General features: G+C 52.9%; 1 protein-coding gene across 1 annotated transcript; it reads left to right on the forward strand.

Moving 5' to 3' along the window:
- The first annotated feature begins 1,716 nt into the window (after positions 1-1,716).
- On the forward strand, positions 1,717-7,562 carry LHX3 (LIM homeobox 3). Its single transcript, XM_030507177.1, has 6 exons — positions 1,717-1,786; positions 4,355-4,526; positions 4,688-4,890; positions 5,081-5,232; positions 5,349-5,520; positions 7,138-7,562. Exons 1-6 carry the CDS (start codon positions 1,717-1,719, stop codon positions 7,554-7,556), a joined length of 1,188 nt encoding a protein of 395 aa, XP_030363037.1. The 3' UTR covers positions 7,557-7,562.
- Positions 7,563-17,797: the final 10,235 nt, after the last annotated feature.

The raw sequence follows: 17,797 nt of genomic DNA on the forward strand, positions 1-17,797 counted from the left end.
CAGCCATAGTGGTCATGTAAGTTGGGAAAGCACCAGGAATGGGTAAACTTTAACTCCATTTCTTTCACTGTTACCCCATGACTTCATGTCAGTGAATGTTTGTGGGAGTGATGGACAAAGTGGTGGTTTGTGACCGGTGATTTGCCTTTTTCTCTACACACACACACACACAAATCTTCCTCTGCCTTTGCCTTCCATGCCCTTTGGCCATGATGGCTTTAATGTCCACTGAGGCTTCTGCATCCTTCTGTGGCTTCATCCATGCTGCCACTGAGAGTGTGGGATGAGTGACCTGGTAAAAACACCCACAGAAGCACTCCAGGGAGCTTTTAGGAATCAAAAGGTTTTCTAAACCTGTAGGTGAGGATATTTGGAGTTGGGCAGGGCAGTGCACTGCTCCAGAGCAATGTGCATTTCCTTGCTGGCCCATGACCTTGCCTGGGAAATAGTGACATTCCCCTGGGGAGCCTGAAGAATGGTCTCAGCGCCTCAATGTCTTGAGGACAAACACAGATGGGGATAGACGTGCCCTGTCCTCACCACCCTCAAAGGTGGTGCCCCCTTTTAACATTGTGCTGGGGGTCAGCCTGGGCCCTTGCTGCTCAATCCGATGCTCTACAGGTGCGGGGCTAATGTGAGGTTGGGAGCTCGGGGCCGGGCGAAAGTGCCGGTGCTGCCGTCCAGCGGGAGCATCTGTGTATGTTGGGAGGCTCCCGCCCCTAAGCTGCTTTTATTAATTTGTAATCCCCTGCGAGCAGGAGGTAAAGGGATTCGGGGGATTAACGGGCTCACAGTAACAACCACAATTATCAGCTCCAGCTGCCTGCGGCAAGCGGGGCACACACGCACGGGGCTGTCCACGCCGGCACACGCACACGAGGAGACACAGGTGTGCCCAACATGGCCGTGAACACGCCAACACCTCCATGCATGCAGACACATGAGCACCCGCAGAACAGCACAAGCATCCCGGTACAGACACCCTACACACAGGGACACAGGCTGGCACGCACAAGCGTGCACACACACAAACTGCACACAAACAAGTGCACATCCCTGCGCACACACAGCTACACCCGCAGCCCTGCGTGTTCTTGTTCCACACCATGTACACTCGCGTGTTCCTGCACATGCACATGCAGATACACGCACAACACGCCTGCACACACATATCCATGTCTGCTCAGCCTTCAATTAGTGCAATTAACCTCCCCCAGACGCAGGGCGCGGGTCGCCATGGGTCAGACTCGAGTCCTCACCGTTACCTCGCTGCTCATTAACTAATTAGTGGAGGGGGAAGAGCCCCCCCCGCTCCTCACGGGCGGTGCTGGGGAGACCCGGGGGCAAACAAAACGCGGGCCCGGGGGAGGCCCCCCCCCGCCTCGACGGCGATTCCCGCGGTCCCGTCGCGCCGCCGCCGGGGGCTCTGCGGCGGCCCCGGTCACGCGTGGGACGTGGGGGACGATGCTCCCCCCGCCGCCTCCCTCCCGCTTTTGTGATGCTAAAGAGCCCCGCGGCGAACCGCGGCCCAGCTGCGGCCCGGCCCGACGGTCGGTGCCGCCCCCGGCCCGCCCCCCCGCGCCGGCCCCGCTCCGCCCCGGGCGGCGGCGGCCACCCCCCGCGCCGCTCCCTGCGCTCCCCTCCGCGCCGCTCCGCCACTCCTCCGCAGCCACCCGCGCACCTCGGACGGCGCCCGGCGCGCCCGCGGGGGCCGCGATGCTGCTGGAGCGGGTCCGCGCCGGCTCGGAGAAGGCCGCGGAGCTTTGCCCCTTCCCACGGAGCCCAGGTGAGGGAAGGGGGGAGCGCGCAAACCACCGCGCTCCCCGGCGGGAGCCGGCCCGGGCGTGCTGCCGTCTGTGCAGGTTCCGCGCTCCACGGGGCGCCGTCGGGGCCGCGGTCGGGGTTGTCTGCAGAGCGGGAGAGCGGCCCGACGGCACCAGGGTGTCCATCGCGGTCCATCCCACGCTCCATCCCGCTCTTTCCTGCCATCGGAGACATCCCGCTGCCCCCGCACGCCGGCGGCTCCGGCCCCGCGCTCGCTCCACGCCGTCGTTTGGGTCCCGTAGGGTCGGGACTGGGTGTCCCCGCCCGCTCCCGGGAGGGGAGCTCTGCCCAGCCCCGGCGGGAGCTCTGCCCGGCGCGGCAAAGCGGCGGCTGCTGCCCCGGGGTCCCGCCGCTCCCCGCACAACGAGGACAGGGAGGAAACGGGGATTTTCTGTCTGCGGACACCCCCTTCCCGACGGCGGGACCCCCCCACAGCCCCCGCCCGGCTCCGATGGGGCTATTTCCCCGCTTTGAAAGAACTCCCGTTAATTCCTCTCCTAAACGTTTTTTTCCTCCCGTTTAACGAACGGACGCAGCACCGTCGGGGAGGGGAGAACCGGACCGACCTCCCCCGGGGTATCCGGGGCACCGGGGGTCCCACGGAGGGGTGGCAGAGCCCGGTCCCGGGCAGTCGGTCCGGTTCCGGTGCGGGGCCGCCCCGGTTCTCGCCAGCATCGACCGCAGCCGGCGGGGCCTTTAAAACACAACGACGAGGAGCCCGGGCGGGACCCTCCCGGGGTGCGGGGACCGAGGTGTCATCGGGACCGACCCCCCGGGCTGGGCAGCCCCCGCCGTCTGGCCGGTGGCCCCCGTCCTGCCCGGTTTGTCTTTCTGCGTCTCTCCGCGGTGCGGGCATCGCAGCCGCGGTAGCTCGCGCTTGACCCCGCGCATCGCGGGATGCTTTTGCTATCGGGGGGGCCGGAGGCGGCACCGCCGAAAGCGAACCCCGTTTCGTCGTAGAAAGAACGACGCGAAAACGCTGTTTTCCGTAGGACGCGACGCTCGTTCACGGCCCCGCGGTCTCCGAACGGGCTCCGTCGGGGCTCGGGGAGGCAGCGGGAAGGGAGCAGCGGGACTCACCGGGGCTCACCGGGGGGGAGGGCCGGGGCAGGGCGGCGACAACCGGGCCCGGAGGGGGTTCGGTGCCGCCGGGGGGGCCGCGCCGCGCGGTGCTTTGCCCGGACCGGGGCAGATCCCGACTTTCGCGGCTCACAATGAGCTCGGGGCCGCGGCCGGCGCTGCCTTCCCCGCCGCTCCGCAGCCGTGGCCCTCCCGCCGTACCCAGGCGGGAAGGGGCGGCGGGAGGGGACGTGCCGCCGGCCCGGGGGGGATTAAATACAGCGCGGTGCCCGCCCGGCGCTTCAGACCGGCACCGGCGGGAGGGCTGCGGCTCAAAATAACCCGCTTTAGCGAATTAAACCCCCGGCGCCGCGGGGGTGGCAGCGGCCGTTGGGGGGGAAGACACACAACCGCCGCTGTGACTTGGGGGTGCCCGGGGGGAGCGCGGCTGTTCCGTACCCCGGCAACGGGGCGGCGGGTGCGGGCTGGGGGGCAGCGGGGGGGCTGCGCCCGTACCCCTCGGAAGATGCGCCAGTGCCTGCGGCCCGTGTGACGGAGCGGCGCGGCCGCGGTCCGCGGTGTCGCCATGCAGCGTAAGAGCCGCGGGCCGGGCTGCACCGGGACCTTGCGGGGCTGTGCCGTGTTACCCTGCGGGTGCCTTTAGCGCTGCCGTTATTTGGGGTTATTTGTTGGGACACGGTGAATTGTTGAGACGATTAATACATACAACGATATCATCTCCACCGCTCCCCCTCCGCAGAGCTGTACATCTCTCTATATCTAGTTATTTTTATATATAGATACTCTTATATCTGCGTCTATCTTTATACAGCCGTGTCTATATTTCTCTCCATCTATATCTATACCGATATATCTATATTTATGTACCTCTATATTCACATTTTTACCTACCTATTTCTATAAATATATACCGATATCTACATATTTATGTTTGTATATCTTTACAATTTTGGTTTTTGGCTATGGTATCTGTTTAGTTTTATATCCCTATTTCTCTGTATCTATATCCTTATGTCATCTCTTTCTATATCATCTCTGTTGGTATCTGCAGGGCGACGGGACAAGCCGACCGCATTTTTATTTTCAGTGCAATTCTCGTGATTTTCGGTAGTTTCTTTCCCTCGCGCCGTTATTTGCAGGTGAATTTCTGGAGGGTAGGGAAAAAAAAAGAAGAGCCTGGAATAATTGCGTTGCAACTTTGCCGGCGGCTATCGCGGTGGGCACGGGGGGGTAATTCCGTTCCCATCCTTCTTGTTTTCGCCAGTGCTCGCCGGTGCTTCCCCCGGAGTGCGTGGTCCAGGGTTTCGCTGCTCTCCGCGGCGCGGGGGGAGGCTCACACGGTGCCGCGTCAACGAATTTGAACGAATACTAATTTTTTTCGTCCCAAAACCGGTTTCGGGAGGCAGCGGGGCCGTCGGGGCGGCGGCTGACTGGGGTTGCCTCCCCGCAGAGATCCCGCTGTGCGCCGGCTGCAACCAGCACATCGTGGACCGGTTCATCCTCAAGGTCCTGGACCGGCACTGGCACAGCAAGTGCCTGAAATGCTCCGACTGCCAGACGCAGCTGGCCGAGAAGTGCTTCAGCCGCGGAGACGGCGTCTACTGCAAGGAGGACTTCTTCAAGTGCGTGGGGACGGGGAGAAACCGGGGAGGGCGCGGGGCCGGGGCAGCGGCGGGGCCTGTTCAGCACCGCGGACAGCGGCGGGGCCGGGCGGGTTCAGCGCCGCGGACAGCGCCGGGCCCCCGCCGCGCTCAGCGGCCGCCGCTTGTCCCCCCCCGCCCAGGCGCTTCGGGACCAAGTGTGCCGCCTGCCAGCAAGGCATCCCCCCGACCCAGGTGGTGCGCCGGGCCCAGGACTTCGTTTACCACCTGCACTGCTTCGCCTGCATCGTCTGCAAACGGCAGCTGGCCACCGGCGACGAGTTCTACCTCATGGAGGACAGCAGGCTGGTCTGCAAGGCAGACTATGAGACGGCCAAGCAGAGAGGTACCCCTCGCCCCCTCCACCCCGAGGGCAGCAGGGCGCCGGCCCGGGGCCCTCCTGCCCTCCGGGACGCGCTCACACACCGGGCAGGAGGGATGCTGGGGGCATCCTCTGTCGGGGGGTGGCTGGCGGGAGGACGGGGGTCCCGCGTCCCCGGGGGTTCCCTCACCTCTAACTCTCCCCGTGTCGGCAGAGGCCGAGTCCACGGCCAAGCGGCCCCGCACCACCATCACTGCCAAGCAGCTGGAGACCCTCAAAAACGCTTATAACAACTCGCCCAAACCGGCGCGGCACGTCCGGGAGCAGCTTTCCTCGGAGACGGGGCTTGACATGCGGGTGGTGCAGGTGAGAGGGGGCGACCCTCGGACCCCTCCGAGGCTGCCCGTGCTGCGGGGGGGAGCGGCGGGGATGGGGTGCCCTTCCCGGCAGCGAGGGAGCTCCCCGGCCTGCCCTGCTTGCAGGTCTGGTTCCAGAACCGCAGGGCCAAGGAGAAAAGGCTGAAGAAGGACGCGGGGAGGCAGCGGTGGGGTCAGTACTTCAGGAACATGAAGCGGTCCCGGGGGACCTCCAAGTCTGACAAGGACAGCATCCAGGAGGAGGGACCAGACAGCGACGCCGAGGTCTCCTTCACAGGTTGGTGAAGGGGCTTTGCTCTGTGAGGTCCCTCCCCGCGAAGCTGCTTTCGCCCCCCCGGTGCTACGTTAATAATCTTCAGCTATAATATAACGGGTGAAAACAAGTGCCCGAGGCGGGGGCGCGCAGACCCGCCGGTTTCACCGCGGTGCGGCCCCGGCTGCCCGGTCCTGGCCGGGGTGGGGGGGGACCGGAGCCGCCGCAGAGGAACCTCGGCTCCCCCGGGGCTGCGCCAGGACCGAGAGGGAGCAGCGGGAGAGCGGGGAGAGCTCCCGGGCAGCGCCGCGGGTGTTGGAGCCGCTGCTCGTGTTCAGCCCTTTCAAGGGGCTCTTGGAAATACCAAAACCAGAGTCCAGAATCACTGAACTGATTTTTATGGGGAAAAGTATGTAGAAAGTATGTAGAAATCTTTTTCGCCCTATTTAAGGGGGGTTATTTGCGTTAGGACTCCCCTCCCAGCTCTGGGAGCTGTTACCTCTCCGCTGGGCTGTAGGAGGGAGATTGCTGCATGTCAGGAGGTTTCTGGGTCGGAGGGGCCCATCTTTGGAGCAGAGATTCCTGCTGACAAACCCAGGGCCATGCCTACACCGGCGCTTCTCACCCTGCACCCTCCAGACCCAGGGTGCAGGAGCAGGATGCAGCTCCGTGCTGGGTGGGAGGTTGGGGCCTGCAGCCTTGTGTGGGGGCACGGCCTCAGCTCCAGCCCAGCGCCGGGGCCAACCAGCACCTGGTCTGTGCTGTTGCAGTGCCCAAACCCCTGTGTGTGTGCATCAGTTTTGGGAATACAGAAGAGAAGCTGAAATGCAGAACTGTGTACGTATTTACACACACGTATTTCTATTACTCGTGGATCTTTATACACACATTTTGCATCTCAGCTTCTCCCCTGTGTTCCTGAAAACTATTTGATTTCCAACTCTGCTTATATACGCTGTGCATCAGCATCATTAAATATGAATTCACTATAAATAATAACTAAAAAACGTTGAACAATTATTGCCAGCTTGATGCCACAGACAGGTTTGTAGCCAGGGCAATGCAGCAGCTCCCACTGCCCCTAAAGAATGCAAACTGGTTTTGCTGGTAACTTACAAAATACTTCTATTTCCAGAAGTGTTTTAAAGTCATACAAATACATTTCATCAGTTTCTGAGCAGAAAATTACTGCTGAGATTTAACGTCTTTTTCTCCTGAGCAATGGAGAGTTTTTCTTGCATTGGTGAGTGTTCAGGTAAAAATGCTATCAAAATCCCAGATAAATCTCACAGCCAAATAGAACTGCAGAGGAAAAGGTGCAAAGATACTGAACTCACATTCCCCTTTAAGGGATTATTTTTAGATCACAGTCTTATATTCTAATATGTACTTTTCATGCATATTTTTAAAATCCAAAATGTATTACATGTTTGTACTCAGAAAAAATAATAATCCCATGGCCGCCTATGAAGATTTGTCAATAAGAATGGGAATAATAAGAAATTACAAGTGAGAAGTTCATGGCTGCTCTGCTCCCATCCCTCCAATCTGTTCATTCCCAGAGCTTGCAGGAGTTCCTGCGCAACCACTGCCAGCCGTGGCCATTGCTCTCCCAATAAAACCAGCCTATTTCCCTTTCAGATGAGCCCTCTATGTCTGAGATGAGCCATTCCAATGGGATTTACAGCAATCTCAATGAAGCATCCCCTGCTCTGGGAAGACAGGCTGGGACCAACGGGAGCTTTGCTCTGGATCACAGCGGCATGCCAGCTCAGGACCAGTACCACGACCTGCGATCCAACAGCCCCTATGGGATACCCCAGTCACCAGCTTCCTTGCAAGCACTGCCAGGCCACCAGCCTTTAATCTCCAGCTTGGTTTACCCAGACAACAGCTTGGGCATCATGGGACAAAGCGGACAAGGGGTGCCCCCATCCATGAGGGTCCTGGCTGGGAATGGACCCAGTTCCGACCTCTCCACCGGCAGCAGCGGGGGATACCCGGATTTCCCCGCCAGCCCGGCCTCTTGGCTGGATGAAGTCGACCACGCTCAGTTTTGATAGAGGGTCCATCACCATGCAGTGGGAAGGGAAAGGATTTGGAGCTGTGAAACATCATCTGCTCCTGGAAATGAACGAGGGACAAACTGGGACTGCTGAGCAGGGCAGGGAAGCGTCAGGACACGGAGAGAGTGGACACGCTTTTGGAGGGTGACCCTGCATCGGGTGCTGGAGGCCGGTGGGCAAAGGCAATCGCAGTGCAGCGACGGGCACATGGAGCATCCAAACCCATTCTTGTGTCTTTACTAAACACCAAGACTCGTGCTTTACAGATTTGATATAAGGTATTTTGCTTTCTGTTGTCAGTGCATTCTCCAAAGCGAGGACTTGCTTCATCACCCATCCACACCGAAACCTTTTTAAGAGAAAATAAAGTCCTCATCCACGGTAAAAGGTGTGACAATGTCTATATTTCTATAGGAGAAATGTTAATAGTGAATCACGTCCGAAACCCATGGTAGGAAACTCTGTTCTTCCAGCAGATATTTTATATCTGACGTGGTATGTTATGTTTTATTTTGAATTTACATTAACTTTTCTATAATGAAATGCTCTTTAATATGCCAATCACTTCTCAGCAACCCTTTTCCTTTGTCAAATGAAAACCATATGTTAATTCTGCTTCTCATCTCTTTAATTTGTAGATTGCTAGTTTTATTCTTCCAGATAAGCATTGAACCGTGAATAGATGTATTTATTACCAAATAACCACACTTTCATCACGAGGTCAGGAGGGGATTTTTCCTGACCTGGGAACACTATCGGCTCTGGGTTGTGACTCTTATGCTTTTCCTTCAAATTCCTTTGCAGCAGTTTTACTGCAAAGTGTCTCAAAAATCACCCTGATGTCTTGTTGCCAAATACCTTCTCGGGGGTTGCATGTCTGAGCGAGCACACATTTTCCTGGTGACACTTCTCTGTTCCAGGCATTTGTGTATTTCCACAGATCTAGTGCGAGCAGACTGTGAGGAAAAGGCAAGACAATTGTATATCGTTATCTGTAAAAATTATGGAATTAACTGTAGATTATGTGGATGTCCAGTGTCTTTTATTTATATTCTCGCTTTCTCTCTGATGATCAAATACTTCAAGATTACAAATAAATTTGTCAGCTAAACTTTAAATAGTCTTTTGCTAAATACACATCAAGAGCATCGATGCAGGTAAATACAACACCTGAAACTGAAAGTAAAAGCCCTCAAAACTCAATGCCATGATTCAACAAAGGGCTGAAATACACTCTTTATACTCTTCCCTTTTAATAGAGGAACAATCCTACCTATGGAAAATGCTTTGATAAGCTGAAACAAAAAATGACTGTTTTGGAGGCTGGCAGTCTTTGGGCGATCCAAACAGTATTCACTGCTCTGTGCATGCACGGGCTTTGATCACAGTCAAGCTGGTTTTGACGGGACATGGTTATTCTTCATCATTCGTCACAAAGGTGTAAGCAGAAACCTGTGCTGATAAAGCAATGGAAAATAGCAGAGTGTGATGTTGTCTGTCTGTGAGTAACAAGTTGTGCACATGAAACACTAGACGTCAGATATTGGAATATTTCAAAATCAGAAAGAAAAGAAGAATCCCCTGAGGGATTAAGCTTGACTGAACACACACATTTCATGTGTGTTTACACACACAAGAGGCGCATGCACACACACGTCTTCATATACAGTGTCTGCAGTCACGTTCCTCAGAGCCGAGTGAAGCTCTTTGCTGAACTCTCTGATTTAGGAATCTGATGGGGGACGCTCTGTAGAGCACGTCGGCTTAGAGGCTCTCGCTCCCCTGGGAAATTGGAGGATATTTGTACTGGGGTATTTCCATGCATTGAACATCTTTGAGAGCATGTGAGTTTGAGAGCAGCAGCACGCCTGGGCAGGGGGCAGTGCTGGGGTTGGGGTACATTCGCCCCTGGGTCCAGCCCCATGACTGGTGCTCTGGCACATGCTGCTCCAGCACACACTGTCCTGCACTTTGCAGGATCCCAGGGCAGAGCAATGCAAAATACTTGCTAACCACCAGCACTGTGTAAGCATCTGTGCAGCTTTTCCCCCTCCTGTTACACCTTGCACCTGGGGAGAAGGGACACTTCCAGTTCTTGCTCCCAGTGAGCTATCAGGAGCCTGCCCAAGGCAAAACAGGTACAGGCACACTGCTTAGTGCTGCAATAGTCACTCAAAAGAGAAACATGCTCTTTATTTCAGGAGGCCCAGCCCAAGAGCTACAGCAGGGAAGGGAGAAACCCCTCTGTGTGACACCATGGGGCTGCTGGTGTAAAACCCCCCAGCAGCACGGGCCTGCGGGATGGTATGTGCACATTTGCTTGTGTCTCTGCTCCTGAGGGAGTTTCCAGATGGGTGAAGCTGTGTCTCCTGCAGCCAAACACAGATCTGTCTCAGTTGGGTCTGAAATTCGAGTCTGAGCCCTGAGCTGGGGCTGCTTTTTATTCCTTCTCCAGAATGGGGTAATAGAGACAACTGTTGCTGCCAGCCCGTAGGTATATTGCAGGGACATTCCTTGTTGAAGTGTATGGAGTAATTAGAAAATGATGGGATTTTTAAAAAGCAGATTATAGAACTTCACCCAAAGAAAAAACAAGAGTTTGTGATTTCCGCTCTCTTGCCCTATGAGCTAGAAACACCCTCACCAAATTTGGGTGTTTTGCATCAAAGTATGTTGGCAGTTCAAGTATAATAAGTAAAAATATTAGTAATAATAAGTGTAATATTTTCTTATCAAAGAGTAAAAAATACTCTAAAATACTCTGATTTCCTAAAAAAGACAGAAGTAAGAAGAGAAAGGCAGAAATGTTGTGAATTTTAGGATAATGCTGCCCAGAAACCATAATAATTGAACACGTATTTTAAAGATCTTTGTTTCATCATTTCCCTCCCCGCAAATAACCGGCGCTGTTGTTCCTCTCACCCTGGGAATTCCCAGCGGATGGCCGAATTTAAGAAAGGAAGAAATGCAAATTCCCCCCCTCTGCCTTTGTGCTCTGCTCTGAAAGGCAGAACGGGCAGAAAGTTGCCGCCGCTTGCGCTCATCTGAACACGGCAAAGAGCTCCCTGAATGTCCTGATATAAAATTCAGGGATTGCATTTCAGCCTCTCCTTTCAGGGCTGAGGCTCGGGGATTCCATTAATATAAATGCTTTCTTCCCGTTAAAAAGAAAACCAATTTGAAAGAAGCAAATAAACCCAACACTATCCAACTGAGTGACAGCTTGTAAAACCCAAGCAGAATTAGGAAGAGGGGTTTTGCATTGCTCAGTTTGCAGGTGAGCTTTATAACCTCTGCTGATTTGTATGAGTGCTTGGCATGGGAGGCAGGAAATCTTTTGTGCTCTCAATGAGGAAAATTTAATGTATGAATCTTTTTCTCCCAACAGCATATTCCTCTTTTAGAAGCAGTCGTGCCTAAACTCACACTCCCTACGGATGCAGGAAATGATTAGATTTTGCGTCAAAAAGTGGATGTTAACTTATTTTTTTTTTATTCTAGTTTCCTCTATGAGGCCAATGAAATCAAACCCCTCATGTCGGAGGGACAGACACAACCTGCCTGTCCAGGAGTTCCTGCAGTTTCTGCAGGGGTTTCAGCTCTGTGGCCCCTTTGGGGACATGGGCCAGAGGAAACCCCTCTCCCACGGGGAGCAGGGACAGCGGCTGGGGCCGCATCATCCTCAGGGTCCCCTCTAGTGGCTTGTCCCGGGTGTGTTGGAGCATCCAAGCAAAGGTGTTCTCACTACCCTGCACATCCCACCTGGGCTCCCCCTGCCCAAACCAAGGTCCCTGGGAACAAGGCAGGGAAGCGCAGACCTGCACCACTTATACATGGAAATAACATTTAAAAGCAGCAGATGACTTTGTTAAAACCTGACAAGAAAACCAAAGTAGCAAAAATGCACCAGGAAAAAAAGCAAAGGTGCTCAAATTAGGGTTTTTTTTTTTTCCTTTCTGACATCTCCATTCTATGTCTAGGTGGGAATGTGTTTTGCACTAACCCATGCGGGCAGGTGTTTGTGGGCACACGGGTGTAGTGGATAGGGAACAGGGCATGTGGAAAACCTTGATATAGAATGCAAAAGCACTGCTTTTGTGCTCAGCATTTTGCACTCTGGAGATGAAAAATAATTTAACAGCCAAGTAGACCAGGCTTCTAGGTTTAAACAAGCTTGTCCATGTTAGAACACAGTTTCTGCCCATTATTTCTCTAGCAGGATACACATACATATACGTGTGTGTGCGAGCAGGGTGTCAGGAAGCTGTGTGTACTGCCTACAGAAACCACAGCCTGTGATCCCCTGACAGAAGATGCTATTTAAATCATCTTTTCTGGTTCATAAGCAATAAAACTGCAGATTTGCTATCAAGATGTTTTGTCTTCTTTCCACTTTGAATGAAGACTCAGGTAATTTCTAACAAATGAATAAAGGAGCCCTGGTGTAGCCCTGAGCCTCTGGGGCCAAACAGCTCACAATGGTGCCAACACACCCTCACTGCTGTTTTGGGGCGCTGGGAACACCGATGCTCCTCAGGGACAAGTGTCCAAATGGAGGGGACCTGTGTCCCTCCCCCTTCTTCTGACAGATTTGCTGTGTGTGAAGCACTGAGATCCTTGCTCTGAACCCAAGGAAAACACAGAGGAAAGCTAACAACTGGCTCAGTCCTGCTCACCAGAGATGTTTTTGACACTTTTATGACCCAGACCCTCCTTCTGCAGCATAGGCATTGGTGCAGGGTGAAGGAGAGATCCCAGAGACTGGGGCTCAGTAAATATTCCAGCTAAGATGCTGGTTTTTTAAGAGGCAGATTTGGTCACCAGCAGCACACAGTTCACACAAAACCAAACTCCACGCCTTTTTTAGCTCTCTGGTTATTTTTCCACTGTGGCCTGAAGAGCGTCTCCATCTCTCTGGGGAGGGCAGAGCCACTTGCTGCCAGTATCTGGCTGGACACACATCCTGCATCCCACTCCCAGCCGGCCACTGGCCTCTTCCAGCTCCTATGCAGGAGCCTGTAAAAAGTCTCGGAGTCAGCTGGAGGCGAGTAAATCATTCCTGACAGCTACATCTCTACAGGGCAGTTAGAATTAATGTAACAATTTGGCGTTTAATGAAGCAACAACACGCTGGGCTGCAGAGAATAGCCGGGACCTGCTGCAGTCACATTATAATCCCTGAGGGACCCAAACGGCAGAGACTTCATCAGATGCTGACTTGTTAGGCTGAGCAAACTGCCGTGCGGGAGGGAAGCGGAGCGGAGGCAGCAGCGTGGCCAGCTGAGCGCGGCTCCAGGGACCAACCTGCGGCTCCGCACCCAGACCGTGTGTCCTGCTGCTCCGGGGATGGGCATGGCTCTGAGCAGAAGGAGCAGCCCAGGGGATGTGAAGGCACATTGGATACACGAGGGGACAAGGGGAGCTGCGTGCTGGGGGTTGTGGGGAGTGCTCATCCTGCGGTAGGTCACAGAGATGCTGAATCGATGTTTGTGTAAAAAAAATACCTTCTAGTTGGAAGAGTAGAGACAATAAATCAATGTAGGAAGCGCTGGGCAAGGGGGGGACTGGCAGAACAATACATTTTGCAAAGGAAAACCAGCTCCATCAGGTGCTCTGCACCCAAAAGTCTCTGATTTCTGCAGAAGTCACAGGTATTTCAGCCATCTCCAGGATCAGGCCTTCTAAAAACCCTCACTGCATGAAGGAGGGAGGGAGCGGAGCGAATGCAAATGACTTTGGAGACAATCTCCTGTTTCCCATGTACATACATATGCTCTCAAAGCATTGCAGTTTGCAGCAGCTTGGATGCTTTAGAATAAATCATGCAGTGCATTTTTTTTCTCCCTGTTTTTAAATGAAACTGTCGCACCAAACAACATCCCCCCTCTTCCCAAACCATCCATGGTGGTTCTCCTCTCCGGGGCTGGCTGGTGTGTGTGTGTGTGTGTGTGGCCATAAACCTCAACGTGTTTTGTTGTGAAGCCTCATGGTGGCTGGCCTTAAGGGCTTGACAGGTTTATAAAGTGCTGAGTGTCCCTGCGGGCCCGCGGCACTGTTTGCAGGGAAGATGAAGCGTGCCACATCCAGCTGGTCTAACAAGGCAGCGGGAAATCTAAATTAATTCAGGAATCGCTTCTGGTTTTCTGAGGGAGGATGTTGTTCTCAATCTATGGAAATAGCACATCAGAATACTTATTAACAGAGGCACGGGGGAGCGATGCCAGGCTCCCCTCTCTTGCTGTATGTAAATCAGGGGGCATTTAGCACAAGTGCAAAGCAGCAGAGTGAAACGGGGGCCCTGGGGCTGTGCCCCCCACAGACACTCCACACAGAGCTGGCAGGATTTAGGTGGAACATGTATTTCCACCTAAAACAGCTGATTTACTCAAAGCTGCCTGTAAAGAGGAATAAGCCTCAACAAGCCCAACCTGGGCTCTACAGGTGAGGCAAGAGGGATGTTATTTAATGGCTCCCGGGTGACTCCTGGTTTCTCTCAAGCATCATGGAGTCAGTCTGTGTTGACCATCTGGGGCCGAGCCTTCCCTCTGTGCTGAAGGTCAGTTGTGTGGGCTGTGGGGCTGGGTTTGGGAGAGGTTGTTGCAAGTTCATGGGATGTGATGCCGGTCTCATCTTCAGAACATGGTGCTTGTTATTTCCCCAGATCTGTCCTTGTGTTTGGGCCACAGACTAGGGAGTATTTGTTTCCTTATGACCATAGGGAGGTTGGTCCCCGATGTGTGGTTTGTTTCTCAACTAAAAAAACCAAAACAACTCCAAAAAACCCTCAGGTGATCTCAGCTTGATGTACATCAAGCATTTTCTTTAACACAGTCTTGGTTTGAGGGCTTGGAGTTGTTTGCTGGCTACTTTCTGTGAGGCCACACAATGCTGAGCTGTGGCTGCTTTTCATTCTGCATGTTGAACTAGAATTTGTTGGAATTTGTTTTATTTTCTGAAATGTCAATTATAATCTGAAAGGTGAAGAAAATTCTAGAGTGTGGATGTCAAAATTCCTGCTTGTCTGCTCCTGAGGCAGTCCTGCCTTGGAGCTGCTGCTGCTGTGTCTCTGGGAGCTGTGTGCAGGGGATGGGGGTGTCCTGGCAGATAAGAGGGACAAACCAAGCTGTGTCTGTGTGTACAGGAGAGGAGGGATGGTGGTTCCCTTCTGGCTAAGAAGTGCTGAGCACCATAACCATTGCTCTGCCAGGCACAGGGGGATGGAGGTCCCAAAGCCCAGGTGGCGGATGTTGGAGCAAAGCAGGGATGTGTGTGTTGAGCAGCCCCAGGCTGGCAGAAGATGGGGGACATGTGGTGGTAGTGGTGTTAAAAAGGCATTTGTTGTAACTATACTCTCTGGAAAGTCAAGTTAAATATCCAGTGTGGTCCTCGCTACCCTGCTTGTGTTGGTCAGCAGCTGCTCTGATGGCTCTCACCAGCCCTAATCAAGAGCCGTGGGGAGCCTTTAGCTAAATGAGGGAGGATTTGGATGCAGACCTCTGTGTTTGGGAACTGGGCTCCAGTTGTTGAGCTGATCATGTTGAATTGGCTTCATATTAAATGGAGCTTTTATGAGAGTGATTGAGAAGGAGCAGAGCCAGATCCCTCTTCTGTTCCTTGCCACCAGCAGCACTTAGCACAGCCTTTTCATTTTCATTTTCCGAATGTACCCTCTTCACTGTGGCCTGTTTCTGACAGGAGGCTGCCATCAACTTCAAAATTAATTTTCCTGGACTATCCTAATCATTCCAGTTGAAACATCCCCTTGTTATGCCTTTACTGGGACTTGGCTCTGGGGGATAAGAGTATTTTGATGAACCTGCCTGAAATGGCAAAACTAAAACTTATTCTGGTTTTAATTTGTACTAATCATGCACTCAGAAATAAAGAATTGGTCCCCCAAGTGTTCTTCTGGATTAGAGGACCAGGCTCATTTGTTTGTGTGGATTAATATGCTGCATGATAATTGTGGGATGCTGATATTAGCCATGCCACAGCAACTGGAGCAGTGGGACCACAGAGTCAGCCTGGAGACAGAGCTGCAGCCCAGGTCCATTGAAATACAGGTTTGTGCAGGGTTTTATCACTGGATTTGACAACAGGAAAATCATCATTTTCAGAAGTAAATCTCCTTGTGTTAGTTGAAGCACCTCATTAACTCAGAAGAACTCTAATTGCATGTGCTTTGCTCAGGTGGGGTATTTCTGGTGCTGCAGGAGCAGGATGGCAGCAGAGCTGGGGCTGTCGGTGTGGGGAGCTCCTGTGTGTTTGCAGGGGTTTCACGCCCCAGCATGGCCCTGGAGTCCAGGTGATCCCATGTTTCTCCTTCTGGCACAGCACAGCTGGAATATGATCTCTTTTGTGGCTCTGTGGCTTGACACATTACTTGCCATTAATATTATATGCACAGAGATCAGGTTGCAGTGCATGGAGCCTTGATAGAGTTGTGCTTTCCCTGCTGTGCCCAACAGGAAGTGGGCTGGAATACCTGGGATTGGGAGCAGGAATATAATGGAAGTCTGAAGGCTCATGCGCCAGGACTGAGCCTGGTCCCATCAGCCCTGGCTTGCTGCATTTGTGGGGACAGGAGTCGCTTGGGGGTTGCCTCCTGCTTCCAGCATGGCAGATGCTTTACTTTCTGCTGGTCTCAGTGGAAAGACCCAAGTGCTCAGCAGAAGATGGAGCAAGGGAAAACCAGTGTCCTCCTTATTTTAAGGCCACTCCTGCTCCTGCTGGAGTTAGTGCAGGGGTGGTGTCAAACTTCAGCCTACCAGGGAAATGCTTTGTAAAGTAACAGGTATCTCTGCACCAGCACTTCTCAGGGCAGAGCCACAGTTACCATGTACCGCTCCGAACTGTGCTGTGTTGGTGTTACGTGTGCCCTTCACATGTGCGCAAGTGTCTTTGAAAGATCTCTCTACCAAGAACTCTAGCGGCTGTATAGCAACATGGGTGCCTATATGTACGCTGCATATAATGTGTACACGATGTGTGTTGAGTGCCATGGGCTGTGTGTGTATGTTGTGACACCGCCTCTCAGTGAACTGGCAGCGGGTGGATGCTCCAGTTACAGGTTGGAAAGTAAAGCCAAGACTTCTCGGGTATTTTTCTGCTGTCACAGACCAACCTGCAGCCTGGTGGCAATTACAAGCCCGGAGGTCAAATTCATCTTTGTAAAGGGGAGCTGCAGGCACATATGCTGGAGGCACAAAGACATGGGTGGTTAAATATCCCCATCACAGGTTGCATTAGCTGTGTTTTGGGGGGCTGTGTCACTTCCCACAGATCAACTGGTTGTGCTAATGAGAAGGTTCACTCTGAAGTCACCTCTCCTCCATCAATTAAAACTGTTTGGTGTGAAGAGGAATCGAGGAAGGGCTCTTGATGAAGTTATACTTCCCACAGACATTGCTGAGTATCCATTATGGCCTGTGAAAGCCTTGTCAACATTTTTCCAAGGAAGAATGAAAATGTAAATAACTTTAAAATGATTCAATGTCACTGTGGTATGGAAAAAGGTCATGCTGCTGGAGACCATTCATCTTTTTGCCGATTTAAAGAGCTTTTTTCCTATTACATTTTTTGAAATTAATGTTTTTAAACATTACCTAAAGTAATGTTAACAATTATGGGGTTTATGGGATTGATCGTTACACAGGCTGGGTTTTAAATTGAAAAAGATTTGTTTTAGGGAGTTGTTGTCAGGGGGTTTAACAGACTTATTGATGTATTGCTTATAAAAATGTTTGCATGATTTACTGAAAAGACAAAACCAGATCTTGAGTTCCCATGCTAATATGAGGGGAGAATATTCTTCAGGAGAGAGTTTGGGGTTATGGACACAGAGCTCATACCTGCAGGTAAATGTTAAAGTACATAAATTGAGGTGATCCTGAAGGGACAGGGCCCTTCTTTGCAGATTAAGGGATGGAGGGCAGGAAGTTTAGAGACTTGGTTTCCTCTTAGCCCCGTACAGTGCTGCTCCTCACTGTGAGGGCACTTGCACCCCTGTGCTCTGTGAAGCTGGCAGTGTAGCCAAGTCTGTACTTGCTAATGCACTAGGCAGGCAGTCAATAGAGGTGCAAAATGCTGCAGAGACACAGAAGATGAGGTGCCTGAGGTGAGGAGGGTGGGCCAGCAGGGACCTTGCAAATAAGGATGGGTGTTTAAAAAAAATAAGATTCAGGCTTGCCAGCGTGGTTTAAGGGAAATGCTTGGAAAGAAGGATGTAACAATGC

Source organism: Strigops habroptila, chromosome 15 (genome assembly GCF_004027225.2).
Source record: "Strigops habroptila isolate Jane chromosome 15, bStrHab1.2.pri, whole genome shotgun sequence".
In the NCBI taxonomy this organism is placed as follows: domain Eukaryota; kingdom Metazoa; phylum Chordata; class Aves; order Psittaciformes; family Psittacidae; genus Strigops; species Strigops habroptila.

Bases quoted from the DNA above. Each gene is read 5' to 3' on its own strand.
- LHX3 (XM_030507177.1), top strand. From the start codon at position 1,717: ATGCTGCTGGAGCGGGTCCGCGCCGGCTCGGAGAAGGCCGCGGAGCTT. The intron at 1,787-4,354 runs GTGAGGGAAGGG...GCCTCCCCGCAG, and splicing joins CCCCTTCCCACGGAGCCCAG to AGATCCCGCTGTGCGCCGGC. The intron at 4,891-5,080 runs GTACCCCTCGCC...CCGTGTCGGCAG, and splicing joins TGAGACGGCCAAGCAGAGAG to AGGCCGAGTCCACGGCCAAG.